Here is a 14,126-nt window from a genome sequence, read left to right as displayed (position 1 = left end):
CACAAATGCAATGCATATTTTATACAAATGTGCATACATATCTCTTTAACAGGTACAACTTTATTCCAAGGATCCAGAGGGTTCTGGGCAGAACATGGAAAACATCCAGTATCAAGCCAATCACAATGAAGGGGGGGAGCATTCCATTCTTATAAAATATAGAACTTTAATTTATTAGTCAGCAACAACAATGGAAAGGGAAGATAGAGTAATTTACACAAGTCATTACAATAACATCACCTCTGTGCATTTAGTTTTTTTCTTTTTTTCCATAAAGTCTGATGATGCAAAAATACAAAACAAACAAAAACACTCAAAAACTACAGACACATTTTTAAAAATACCAACAAATTGTACAACCTTTCTTTGCATTTTTTGCTGTATAACCCCTGGTCTCATTTGGAGGAGAGAATCAGGAGCTGTGATTGATTCTGGGAATGCAAGACAGACATCCCAAATTGAGGAGCAGATACAGATACCCCCTGTATGAATTATGGATGCATCTTCCCAGAGGCATTCAAGGCGACTTTATACAGCCTGAATACAAGCTAGACAAGGTGTCAAACCCTTTGCAATGTCAGAATGATATGAAAATGAATTTGCACCAGATTTTTTTTTTCCTGGTCATAAATTCTTATACATGAAAACGCCATTAATTTAACTTCCTGGAGAACAGCTGCACTAATGTTTTTAATAGCATGGTGTACTGGAGGGTAAGCATAAAAATTCTAATCAATAGAACCATCACTCATCTTTTAATAACGGCCCTCTCATCAAATTCAAACTGTCCTTGTCTACATAATTAATATGCCATTGTATGATTTTTAAATGATACTTTCCCGTATTTTGTGCTATCCAAACACATACATGAGATAATTTCACTCAATACTCTGACAAAATCTATCTATATCTATGTCGATGAAAAGATGCGTCATGCTTTATACAGGGTGTATTTGAAATGAGGGCATCATTAAAGCATTTGTTTTCCACATTTTCCTGCACTGAGAATGTCCCTCAGAGACCTTACTGTACACCCCTAGAGATGAAAAACAGAAAAAAACAACCACACAGTATCTTATCAGAATTACAGTACAAATACAGGTTCATGCACACAATGAAAGCCAGCTTCCCAATATTTTGGTTAGTGTCACAACATTGTTACAATGCTCTGTTGTGTATATGGGCAATCTTTTTTTTTCCACATATGAATGTCGAAGGAAGAAAGAACAAAAGACGTCTTGTGTGCTCAGACCTAACAACTGCTGCCTGATCTGGGCAACTCTTTCAACTGGATTTTTTTTTTTTTTTTACAGAAGTCAACCTTAGGAGTGTGCTTGTTGCATTTGGCCCCAGCCAATGTCCCTTGAAAATAAAAGAATAATGCCCTTTGTGCAAAACCATGACCCTTTATTGCACCTCAGTCTCAGTTCAAAGGATGTTTGCATTTGGAAAGAACCCAACCAGTATATGTTTTAATAGATTTCAAACTGATCTGATGCTTGTTTCTTTCATCAATGTATCTGTTTTTAAACTTGAGTTTATGAAGCCGTAAGTTACTCAAAGTATAGTGGGATTTAAATAATCAGAATCTGGGCTGAAAAGTAGCAAAGATGCTACATCATTTTACAATCAATCCTCCAATTAAGAAGGAAACAGAAGAGAAACAAAAAAAAAAACAAAGGGCAAGCACCAGTTTCCTATTAAAAGGCCCAATTACACCAGTGAGAATATTTGAACAGTCATCTGAACGTCTGGGTTCCTATGGAGAAAGGATTGTTTCCCCACAATAACTGGGACCATGTGTCGATGGTCCCCTTGCAATATTAAGTCTCTGTCCGCATGCAGCCTTGAGGAGGTTGCATCACAGGCGTTTTCCTGGAGTGTCCAGAAATAAAAGAGTTCTGGCGTTGAGTCAAAGCAAGCGCGAAACAGAGATCCCATCACCCCTTTATAAACAACTCATTTCCCCATCATAGAGAGCTTCCCGGAGCTCGCTTACTCGGAACAGCTTACATGCCTGATAACACATTCCAAACAGTCGCCAAGGTCATATGATGCTGACAGATGAGTTTTGTAATGACAGTAACAGCAACAATAAAATTAACATCAATAATAACAATAATATTTGCCCCAAAGGTACCTATACACAAAGAGCATGTTTTTTTCTATAAGTACAAAGAAATCCACAGAATGATACTATATACAACCTACAATAAATACTGTGTATCATATATCTTACTGTTTGAGAGGATGTATGTGGGGGTTTGTTTGTAAGCCTTTTTTTTCTCAGTTTGCTTTTTTTTCGGTTTGTGGATTTTTTCACTTTGCTACTGTCAATGAGTCTCTCCCAGTTTTCAAAGGGTAGGCAGGGGGCAGGGTGGTTGAGGGTGTTTCAGACACAAAGCCGGGCTCCTCATGTCTCTACCTCCTCCTGCTCCTCTTCCTCCTCCTCATCCTCCTCCTCCTCCCCATGATGCCGGCGGTTGCGGGGCTTCTTCTGCTCTTTGAGCTCCTTCAGGTCTTTGGCCTTGAGGGCGCCTAGCAGCGGGTCTCCGAACTGCCAGTAGTCCTGGCAGTACTGATTGATCAGGGTCATCTCCGGCTGGCTCAGGATGGTCAGCAGGTCCTTGTACTGGCCTGCGCTGGGGGTCCACTGGGTGCTGCTGGAGTGGAGAGAAGACGGCACCAGCCCTGCTCCGCCCTCCACCAGCACGTTGTTGACGGCTCGGCTCGACAGCACCACCAACTGCAGCTTGACCAGTGAGTGTTTGAAGTTCTTTTCCGTGGCCGTACATTGGTACATGCCGGAGTCAGAGGGCTGCAGAGACCGCAGGAGTAGACCTTGCTCTGTCTTCAAAACCCGACCATCAGAACGCATCTGCAGAGACAGAGTGAAAAACAGCTCATGAAACACCTGTGATGTGACAGCCTGTGCATTAGGGGTATAATGCAAGGTATATGATAGAATATTCTGCTGCTTTGACTACCAGCAGTTCCTGTTCACCTGGATTACCCTGATACTCAAGAAAAAGTCTTAATCTGATGACTGTGAACCGCGATCAGAAGTTATACGGAGCATCTTTTTAGCTGTCACCACTGTAAAGAGAGAACTAGCAGTGATGATTTTCTGGGTTTTTATTGGAGTTATCACTGTGAGAAGGATGACGTTTTTATGGCAAATCAGGTAACAGGGCAAACTTTGGATGCCGTTTGTATCTGGGCTGTACAGTGGATTAATATGCTTAAAAAAACAATCAGCTATATGAGTATTTATTTATCTTTTTCTGTACAGCCACACCCACGAATATGATTTGGTGAATGACAGCTTTTTAGCTCAGAATCAGATGTGTGAGGCAGCAGCAAAGTCGGCTCTGCCGGTGGGAATAGAGACCATCCAACAGAATAGTCAATAAAAGAGAGGCAGCAACACTACATAGCTTCACAATAAAACTTTAACTAGTGCCTCAGGGTTATATATCATAGCAGAGGGCTTTTTCACAGCTCCCCTTTATGTGTCCTTCCCCTGGGCCTGAGGACAGTCGGAGGTCTGTGTGAGAAATCAGGCATCATTCAATCACAGCCTGAATGACTTAATCGTGTTAACAGATAATCAGAGAGAAATTACTCTCGGGTCATTTTTCAAACGTGTCATACTGCATATAAATGTCAATCTCTCCATGACAACAAAGTAACAAAATAAAATAAAATATTGTGGTTGCAGCCCCCACCCCCATGTCCAAAATACATTCTTCAAGTCCATCTGTGGAAATGTTCATCTGCCACTAACTCATGTCAAGAAAGTGCAAGCCCATTAAATACTCATATTGTGCTTTATACTGGATGCATATGCATTTAAGTAAAGTACCCACAAATACAATATTATTATATAAACAGCATCTTTGAGAGACTGTGTGGCAGCTCACCTCTTTCCTGCGGTCGCTGTTATCTCTCTGCAGATGCCATTTGATGACAGCATGTGGAGAGCGGGCCTGACACTCCAGGAAGGTACTGCTTCCCTCCACCCCGTACTGCACCATCTCCAAAGTGTTCTTATTGGCTGCAGGGCAGAGAGAGAGAGGTATTTCCATGGCAACCAAAACACTCATTACCATGAACTCCTTACAACCAAAATCTTGGTTGTGGCAAATCAAAGTCCTTTAGTGATACAGCTCTCACAGATTACCATAAAGGTGCCAGAATACAGGCATTACATCTCATAACAATGAAAACTATGAGACATTCATTGCAGAAATAATGAGGTGTGTCATTATTTTCAACCTCCTCAGTTTATCAATAAACAAATAGAAGCAGAAAAGAACACTCAGGAGTGCTCTGTGGTTTTTCCTGAGGTTTCTTTTATTATTTTTCCCTGTTAAAGGGTTTTTTTGGGGAGTTTTTCCAAATGGAGGGTCTAAGGACAGATGTTGAATTGTAAAGCCCCCTGAGACAAACTGTGATTTGTGATTTTGGGCTATATAAATAAAATTTGACTTGACTTGAGGTTGAAGAACAGGCATCTTACCGTTAGAATTGAAGCCTCTGCATTGGCGAATGGGGTTCCCGTACTTGACGTCCTGCCTCCGGCTACGTCTAAAGGGGTCAGACCAGTGTTGCCGAATAAGGAGAGAAAAAAATCATAAAGCAACCGCAAGCCATCCAAAGCCATTCAGCAGTACATAAAGCCAATAAAGTATCACATTTAACAGCACAAACCACAAACCACCACCCCATTATGTTATTATGTCACTGCATTACAGGGATCTGAATTTATATGGTTAAACTTCATATTTATATTATATATTTATATTTATAGTATATAATTCATTAGAGGAGCTTTAACCACAGTTTTCCCAAAAACTATGATGAATATGCCATTAAAACAGCCATTCAGCCATCCAGGCAGTCTAAATTGAGCATCATTCAACACACAAATTGAGTCAGTCAGTTAGTTATGAAGTTAGTGCAGCTCATGCTAACAGTGCTGTTGGTGCTCACCTCTTCTGCGAGGCCGAGTAACGGGAGCAGGACTTGCCATCCCAGGCACAGTAAGGGTCTCTGGCCAGACAGCAGTCAGCACAGGCCTCACCGTACACATCACACCGATGAAGAGCCAACTGGGTCAGCCCCACCACGGACGACACATACAGCTGTTGCTGTTGAGAGAGAGGAGGATGGAAAATGGCGTTATACACGATGCTGAGGGATGCTTTGATAGTGAAATTGAAATGAGGGAAAGAAAAAAACACGAGTTTTTATTTATGACTGCATGGAGCAGAGCCAAATATGTAGAGAAAAATAATAGCGAGGCTTTAGCCAGTGTACAAATTAAATTGTGCCCAGTATTCAAAAATGACATTCTAATTGCTATAATTCAATTGGCTTAATTCAGATCTAAAAATACCAATAAACTGGTTGCACAAATTGGTTTAATCAAATTCATACAAGAACATTTAAGATATGAGATTCAGACCTGAGGACCAGGGAAAGCAAGGATAAGCAATCAAGCCAGGGTACTTGTATCTGAATTTGTGAACTTTAAAAAGCATTCAGTGGCATATTTATAAGATTCAAATATTTATTTGCCATTATTTGCTTCCATACAAAGACCTCAATAACCCAGATGGATATAATGAGATAGGTGTAAAATCTAGTCTTGCACTGAAACAGCAGCCGTCTCTGGATCATCTGGGAGAATACTGAGCTCATCTCTCTCAGGTTGCCATCATAATTTTATGATCAGCTGTTAGAAATCGCTCTGGAGGGCTATGTGTAATACAAACTCTCTGTCTGTGGAATGATGTCATACCATGTAGAAGAGGCCAAGTATTTTAATCACATTGAAAGACAACACTAAACGTGTCTTTTCCATATTTCTCTCGTCCTCTCCTTCAGACTTGCGGCCATTCTATGAATTATGGAGGAAGCCACAGTGAAGCACAGCTGTATACATGTAGCTTGTGACCTTTTCAAACTGCATTAATATCGTTCCCTTTCTTTGGAAGATGGTTTCTTTTCTCTTTATGTAAGCAAAGGTTAAGTTGCAGACGTGCTTACTCTTTTGGATGAGATCTTCATTGTTGTAATCGGAGTAGGGACCTTGATAGAGAAAACAATTTATTGTGAGCACAGTGTGTTATCCTTACAGCAGATGAAAATGTATATACAGAGGAACGAGTAAATTGGAAAAAGAAGATATGAAAGGACAAGAAAATGATGAGAAAAAGGCAAAGTGTGGGCATGTAAGAAAGAGGACAATGGTGAGAGAGCACAGAAGGTAAGATAACATATGGTACAGAGAGAGAGAGAGTAATAAAGAAAAAGAGTCAATAAAAGCTCACCTTGAAAACCTCTACCTCCTCCAGGACCAGCTCCTCAGTCTGCAGGTCATCTCTGGGCAGAACAATGACTTTCTGAACGGTTCCCTTGTCTGTGGACCAGAACACACACTTGTCAGCCACATACCTGCAACCTCACACCCCTCCGCCTGTCAACAGCCCCTTGGATTCCCATTTTATTCTCTCAGCAACCTCCAACAAGGCATAATCCTCATATCAACAGGCTCCACTGTACTCTTCGCCTCTGTTACGTAGTTTCTCTGCTTAATGTAATGACGTGAATCTCTGTTCCACTTAATGTACTCACTGCCGCCACCATGACAAACCCTTTCTGTCATCTTTAGCTCTGCGAGAAATCTTTACCTATTCATCTGGGATGCTTTAAGACATTTGCTGGCCTTCCCTGGCATGTTTGATTTCTGTAAAGAGTTACGCATTCCTGTGAGCAGGATACCTGAGATTTATTATGACTTCTGCATTGAGCCCCGGTGCAGGGCTGAATGGTTGCCTCTGACAGCAGCTGAAAGGACGCACATTCCTCCACAGTGGCCGCCATCGCACACAGACCCATTAGTCTCTTCCCCGTAATGCACACATGAACAAAGGAGTCAGTTAAGAAGCGTCATATACAACATGTGAGGGCTGCATGCTGTGCAGTGGCTGCTGTTGTCATACTGGGGCCTTATTAAAAGTTCAAGGCATGACAAACCAGTAGGCAAGATTAAGGTGATGGATATCCTAACTAACCCCCCACTTATTGTTCTTACCCCCTGTTTCTTTTCACTCCCTCCCACTGTTGATCCACCCCTGCCCTCCAGGTACAAATCTCCTGTTGTTTACTTCATGTGAATAGAGCGAGGTACAAACCCTTTGATTAGTTAAATTTCCACTCAAGCACAAAAGGCAAGAATGCTTTTCTCATGATAAATGATTGCAGGGGAGACAAGCCCTCCACTTACATGGGATTTATTTCCATGGGGGGATTTTCCCCCCCATTATTCAACTTCCCCCTGACACTGTCATTCTCCATTCTAATCAAAGGGTTCATGGGTTCAGACTGACTTCATGTACACCTTAGTCATTCAAAAAAAACCTAAAAGAAGCTGTGATGATTTTATAAGCAGACAAAAGCCAGAGATCTATTTCCTTCCCTCATTACTATCAAATTAAATCAAATGTAATGTTCATAAAACACTCACCGGTTCCTAAGAAGAGCACTTCATAGTTGCCATCTGCAGCTGTCACCTGATCAACAGTGATGGTGGTGAACTCATAGTCCACGTTGGTCCGAACCACCAGGGGGCGCTTGTGTACCGGGTACACAGCATTGTACATGGCAGGGTGATTCCTCATAAAGTTAATCACTTCATCTGGATAGTCCTTAGTAGACTTCATGTTGGGAGTGAATGTACCTCCAGGGCACTGAAAGAGTAACGGTAGCATGAACATTTTGGACGTGGGTCAAAACCCAGGAAAAGAAATTGACATAATCACATAAAAAAGCATATTTGGTTTGGTTATGCTGATGCCTGCATTTTGTTCAGATGGTTTCTATTTGAGGTCTATGTCAGAGAAAAGTCGCTGTTATGCCAGCTTGCTGTGGGAATCATGTGTGGGGTCACTGTGGATTGTTAACTCACCGTGCCGGGTCGAGGGTAGGGGATCTTCCCAGTGTAGGCCACCCACTGGTAATTAGGACCCTCCTTGTGGGCAAAGGGTCCATTGAAGACCATGCGGATGTCGGCCATGGAGTATACACAAACCGCTGAGCCTTTAAAGACAGAGCTGTGGAGAGAAAGTAAATGAAGATTAAAAAAAAGGTCAGGGAAATTTATCTCATGAAATATTGAACAAAAAAAGCCAACTTGGACATTCTATCATAAAACAGAGACATTTACACAGTATCTGTTATAGTACACTAACCCAGAGACAGAGAAGACTCCATATATCACAGGATTTTTTGTGTCCTGTGTTGGCTGAATGTAAACATCTCCTATAAGAGAAAAGAGAAAAAATCACATCAGTACAAACAGAAAGGGTGAAGGAAACTTTACGCTCCATAGCAAGCACTCTTCTTAACTAATATTTACACAGCTTTCAGTCCACCCAACATCTCTTAGCCAGAGAGACCTTTAGGCTACACCTCCCCGGAAGGATGATGCACTGAAAAAGAAGCTGAACCTTCATCTTTGTTGAAAACACATGGAACCCACTGTTGGCTTTGGATAATGAGCAAAGTGGGATCTCATGTTGCAGTAGGGTTGACCATGCTACTTGGTTGGTGTATCATCCAAGTAAATAGTCAATATTTATACCCAAAAGTATAGCAACCTTTATTTAAAAAACTAAATAGTTCTCTTACTATTACGATCTAAAACATTTTTCTGAAGCTCAATTCTCATTCTGAGGCTGTTCTGTAAATAGTTTTCTAATAAATATAGCAACTTCTGATCAACCCATATCAGTTCCAGGCTTTAATAATCACTCCCACTTCTGGTTTAAGCACCAGCTGTGTCTGGTTTAACTCTCACCCATTCCGGGAAAAGATACAATTACAGATAATATGGTTGGTTGAACAGTTACAGATACTGAAAAGCTAAATGCTAATCAGCGTGCTAACATGCTCATAATGACAATGCCAATATGCTGCTTATATGTTTACCATGTTAAACATCTTCATTTTGCGTGTTAGCATGCTGATGATGAAACATTAGCAGAAAACAGTTATAGAAATACAGAAATAATATGAGGTAAAATATAAAAAGTGAGTCTCTTCAATTCAGACAGCCCTCCTGCCATTCTCATACCCTGCTGATGGAAAGAGTAAGTGTAAAACCAAGCAATCAACTGTGCAACAGGAAACTGAACAATGGCCTCAGGAAGGACACGTAAGGTGAAGGTTTTATTGAAGATAACACATCGCAAACTGAACCTTGAGAGGATTTATCACCTAACCATCTTAAATGAAGCGTTTCAATCCAAGCACCATAGCAATGATATTTAACAGAAGAGCAGTGAAATCAAATGGTCTGGTTCTCTTCAGTCCAGACTAGAACAACATGATTGCTGAACCAACTGAGACTGCTCCTGAGGAGGCAGAAAATTCAAACACGATGTGGAGGGATTCTCCTCTTCCTGCATCCATAGTTCATGTCTTCCAGTTCGAGTGAAAGGAAATTTCTCCTCTCTCCCAAAGGAGAACTGCATCATATACTCTTAAGCCAATTCTAGAGGTCACTAAATCACAGAAACTCACATACTCTGTCCTACAGGGCTCTGACATTGGACAATGCCGGATTCACATGATCCTTTTGTTGATACTGGGGAAAGGTCCACGGCAACAAATAAAGAGGAGCTAAACATGTGATCGGTGATAAGTCTCTCTCCTGTTTGGTACCTGACCTAAATACTAGTCCCAGGAGGCATGTTCACTGCCAACAATAGGACAAGGACCTTCAGCACGAAACGGAGAATGTGCTCCCAACCTATTTGTGCAGGGAAATGACCGTGTAGTATAGATGTGATTGGTGAGACAGTCAACAAGCGAGAGATGGTGGGATCAACCTAAAAATAGGACTATTAGAGTCCAGAAACTGTGGAAACAGAGGGAGAACTGATTGATGCAAAAAAAAGTATACCAATTCAGATTTATGCACTTGCAGTCCCATTTAGATCAGCATGAGAAATTAGCTGTCAGGCTGCTACGCAGATACAATGATACATGGATTGGGTGAGCATTGTCTTTGAGTCTGAACTGCTGGGCTCTGGTCCTGTCCACATTAGTGAGTCTATACAGTCAAGCATTCCTCTGGGGACTGTCTACAGCCGTGAGCTCATTCCTAGAGAAAAGGATAAAGTAGAGAGACAGCAGGCACACCGTCCTTCTTTCTCAGTGGCTACCTAATTCCCCAAAGTCACACCCATACACACACACGCACACCACCATGCCATCCTCCACAGCTGCCACAGCCGAAGCAGTGGAACGGTCATGGGTTAGCGTGGATGCAGCACGCCGGCTGCCATGGGTGTCACCCAACAGATGATCCTTGTCATGACATACAGCTGTTGTACTGCAGAAATGGGCGATTTGCACGCAATAACACGCAAGCAGACATGCAACATGCAGACAAGATACCGCTGAGGCCAAGATAGAGCTATAATGGACAGTCGCTAAAAACCGATCAAAGCTTCGGGAAAAAATTAGGGAAAAAGGCAATGTGATTTGCAATAAAAGCTATCATGACAGGACAGTGATGACTTAGCTGCAGGGGATCTTGTGTTTTAATAACAGCAAGGAAAGGATCTAGATTCCACAACTGTTTCCTATGTTTGAATGACAATAAAATCTCAGTCGACATATATGCCATTTCCCCAAAAAAGATTTCATTTTCTACTTGATTGGCCTGTTTGTTTTTTTTTTTGTTTTTTTTTATCTGCTATCCATATCTTTTAGTCTCTGCTTCTTTCTCAATTTGGCCCTTTTCCTTCACTCTCTGCCTTTTCATCATTCTAGGTATTGATTTTAGACTTTAAAGTGTTTCACACAAGAAGGTCTTTCTACTTTTGTATGTTACTGAGTAAAAAAGCATATTAACACTGTGTTTTAAATCATTGTGGGTCATTTAGGTGCAAGTTGTCAGGTAGAGCCAATAAGTGCTACATATTCCAACTGTAAAAACTCCCCAGGTCTCAGGCATGCTTTGCCATAACGCCTTTCTACATAAGACAACCACTCCAGGAATACAGCTGGTCTCGACATTTCAACAAACTTCTCAGTAATGACTTGTAGAGTCGTTTTATTAAACCTCTTAAAGGAAGTGGGAAAGTTTAAGAATCCTCTCACTCAAGCATGACTGAGTGAGCTTTCTGAACTTGTCCTGACTTGGAACAATCTTTAGTTGTGGAGTGTAATGCATCTACAGTGCCTACTTACTACATGCTGTATGAGTGTAGACGCTTAGTTCAACATTTTGGGAAACATGCTTATAAGCTTTCTTGCCAAGAGTTTGATAACAAGATTAACACCACTCTCTCTTCAATGTGTGCAATAGCAAGTTGCCCTTGGGAAATCCTAAAAAAATCCCCTTTCCTCTGGAAAGACAAACTCTCCATCATGAGAGCTTTATAAACATCCAAACTAGACAGTAAATGTGAAGCTATTAGCATGAAACTCTATCATATCCAATTTACTGTCCCCTCTAGGAGTCATTGGCAGAGATGGCTGCTCTGCAAACTGACATGTGCAGTCTTTCCTACTCTGTGGGCATGTCTACCCAGCCACGCCTGTCCCTGGTCATTCACCAGCCCGTTCCACTACACATTTACAGCCTTATTCAAGCAATACCCTTAAAATCATCATCAGACAATGACGACTGTCCGACTCTCTCACAGAACCACTCTGCACAGCATGTCCGTGTCACCACTGACCTGGCCAGTACAGACGGCGCCCTCATTTGTAAAGGCAAAGTGAGCCCATTCCCCCTCAGAACCGCTTGCACATCATTAGGTAAAGTCGCTGCACACACGAAAAGGCTACAGAGTTTTCAAGTGTGCGTCACTTTTTCTGTCGTTCAAGTAGGAATAAAATAAATGTCACCTGTAACAACAAAGCAGTGCCTTTAGAACTGCAGGCAGGTTGAGATAAAAGCAAGGAATGTGTCAGAGAAAGAGACAAAAGAGTATCATCAGATTCAACAGGCATGGCACTTTTCATTCTTGAGATTAGTTCAAGAGCAACAGTAGCCTCACACATCACTCCTCTGTCACTCTGGCTCTATTTTAAACCTGTGAGACAGAGAGAGAAAGAGCTTCCCTTGGAGAGGCTAACAGTCTCACAGTCACAAACATTCCTGCTTGGTGATCTGACCTGACCGGCCACCCCCTTACACACACAAAAAAACAGACACTTTTGTTTAAGACATCTTGAAAGAAAATGACAACAACAGTGGTGGGGTTATGCATGTCATTCCCATTACAGTACGCTCTATGGGCCATATGATGGGAGTGGGCCGCCATATGGGCTGAGACTGAGACTGAGGTCTGGAGTGTGAGTGTGTTTGCACAAGTACACTCTTGGCAGGTGCTGCAGTAGAAACTGCAGTGGACTGTTCTCTACTTAATATTTCAGATGTGATCATACATGACAGGAACCTGAAAATGAATATGTCTAAAATAAATCCACTCATGTCATTTTTGCCTTTTTCCTTTATCATTCGATACCTGCTGTCAGAATGATTAACTGCACAAAGAAGAGATTTAGTTTCTTAAAAAAAGAAGAAGCTGGGTGTAACAAAAGTTCTTGGCTAATAAAAAATAACTTTTAAAGGTTGTGTTAGTAATTCTAATCTTTTTGGAAGAAAGTAGTATTTCTATGTTAAAATACATTTCGCTATTCCATGTCACAGATTTATAATACCTGCAATTAATACATATAAGCTTTTACATGTTCTAAACATGATCATTCTCATTCTCATGGTTGATCGATTATTCAACTATTTTAAAAATTGATTAAACATTCATTCATATAGGTTTTTTAATTGCAAAAATACCACATATTCTCTGGTTCTAGCTTCTCTAATGTGTGCATTTAAATGCATTTCTTTGTCATTCAGCCAACTAAATATATTTGGGTTTTGGACTGTCAGTCAGATCTGATTGACAAAGAAGTCAATACAACATCCCCCACCCCCACCAAGTAACCTGCAGATTACCACTTCCACTGGACATAGTGAAACGAACCACAGCATCATCTCAAGGTCTTTGTACTCACGAAGCTCATCAAAGTGTGTCTCCATGCCGTCGGCCCCTGGCACCGAGCAGATGAGCCTGGCCTTCAGGAAGGTGCTCCACTTGTTAACCAGACAGCAGTGGCCTCCATCATCATTCTGTGTTTGAGAGGGTGGAGACACAACACAGTTTCTCCATCACTCAAACGCACATCCTCCTCTGTCTTCCTACTGAAAACAAACCCAGGTGGAGCCACCCACACACACACTATACAGTACATGTTGGTTTGCAAAGCCAGGAAGCTAAAAGGAGGGAGGGGAGGGGGGGGGGGATGGTAAACACTGTCTCCTCCTATTTAGACTCTTCCATCTGTGGTGGAGCGAGGCCAGAATCTATCCCAGTAAGGAAGAGCTGAGACCAGTATGTGTTTTCGAGTCCTCCATAATCCGCATCTTTAGAGGAAGCATGTATATTTTCAGATTTCTTTTTTTAAAGGCTGGTTGTAGGCTTCACATTCTTCATGCACTTCTGAGGGATCCCATTCTGGGAGTTGAAATGTTTTCATACTTTCCAGTGTAATTACAGTATACGGCTGAGTGTACTTTTGGTGGTGTGCAGGGTGCAGAGAATGGCAGTAAGAGTATCCAGATGTGTGGCGAAGTAAGAATGACATGACCGGCTCTCTGGAGGCCGTGGCAGAGCCCACTGAGAGGGGGATGAGTGTTTGTGTGCCGGGTCAGCGCCTGACCCCCTCAAATAAATACAATGGTGAACAGCTGAGACGACGAGCACACGTACGCCACATTTTCTCACTCATAACTGTGCTCAAACACCCGCTGTAATGCTCACACATGCACGCAAACCCGTAAGGTAACACATACACTCACACTCGCACCATATAAACACAATAAGATGCCCTAAAAGCTTTCCAAAAAATATTTGTTGTTATTTGTTTTTGTTTCTTAGCTCAGTTTGTATTTCTAGGACACACAGGCTTTTGTGGAGGAAGCCCAGTTTAACCTGGAAGGACTCTAGAAGAGAGGTTTTATAAAATTTTACACTAAG

At 41.7% G+C, this 14,126-nt stretch overlaps 1 protein-coding gene across 2 annotated transcripts in view; it reads right to left on the bottom strand.

The window, feature by feature from the left end:
• Positions 1–620: 620 nt before the first annotated feature.
• sema3fb (sema domain, immunoglobulin domain (Ig), short basic domain, secreted, (semaphorin) 3Fb) overlaps positions 621–14,126 on the bottom strand; it is a 52,516-nt gene continuing 39,010 nt past the window's right edge. Inside the window, exons 10-19 of one of the 2 annotated variants that reach the window (XM_035661531.1) lie at positions 13,105–13,219; positions 8,259–8,328; positions 7,976–8,120; positions 7,535–7,757; positions 6,339–6,427; positions 6,055–6,096; positions 4,996–5,153; positions 4,523–4,605; positions 3,924–4,057; positions 621–2,878 (exon numbers count right to left, since the gene is read on the bottom strand). In XM_035661531.1, coding sequence (XP_035517424.1) covers positions 2,414–2,878; positions 3,924–4,057; positions 4,523–4,605; positions 4,996–5,153; positions 6,055–6,096; positions 6,339–6,427; positions 7,535–7,757; positions 7,976–8,120; positions 8,259–8,328; positions 13,105–13,219 — 1,524 coding nt within the window. In that variant the 3' untranslated portion in view covers positions 621–2,413. The remainder of the gene's footprint in view (positions 2,879–3,923; positions 4,058–4,522; positions 4,606–4,995; positions 5,154–6,054; positions 6,097–6,338; positions 6,428–7,534; positions 7,758–7,975; positions 8,121–8,258; positions 8,329–13,104; positions 13,220–14,126) is intronic. The other variant, XM_035661532.1, reaches the window with a different exon arrangement.

This window comes from Morone saxatilis, unplaced genomic scaffold (assembly GCF_004916995.1).
Source record: "Morone saxatilis isolate NCDOM2014 unplaced genomic scaffold, NCSU_SB_2.0 Contig18, whole genome shotgun sequence".
Lineage (NCBI taxonomy): Eukaryota > Metazoa > Chordata > Actinopteri > Moronidae > Morone > Morone saxatilis.
Note: the sequence above shows the minus strand (reverse complement) of the source record. Positions and strands in the feature narration are given on the sequence as shown.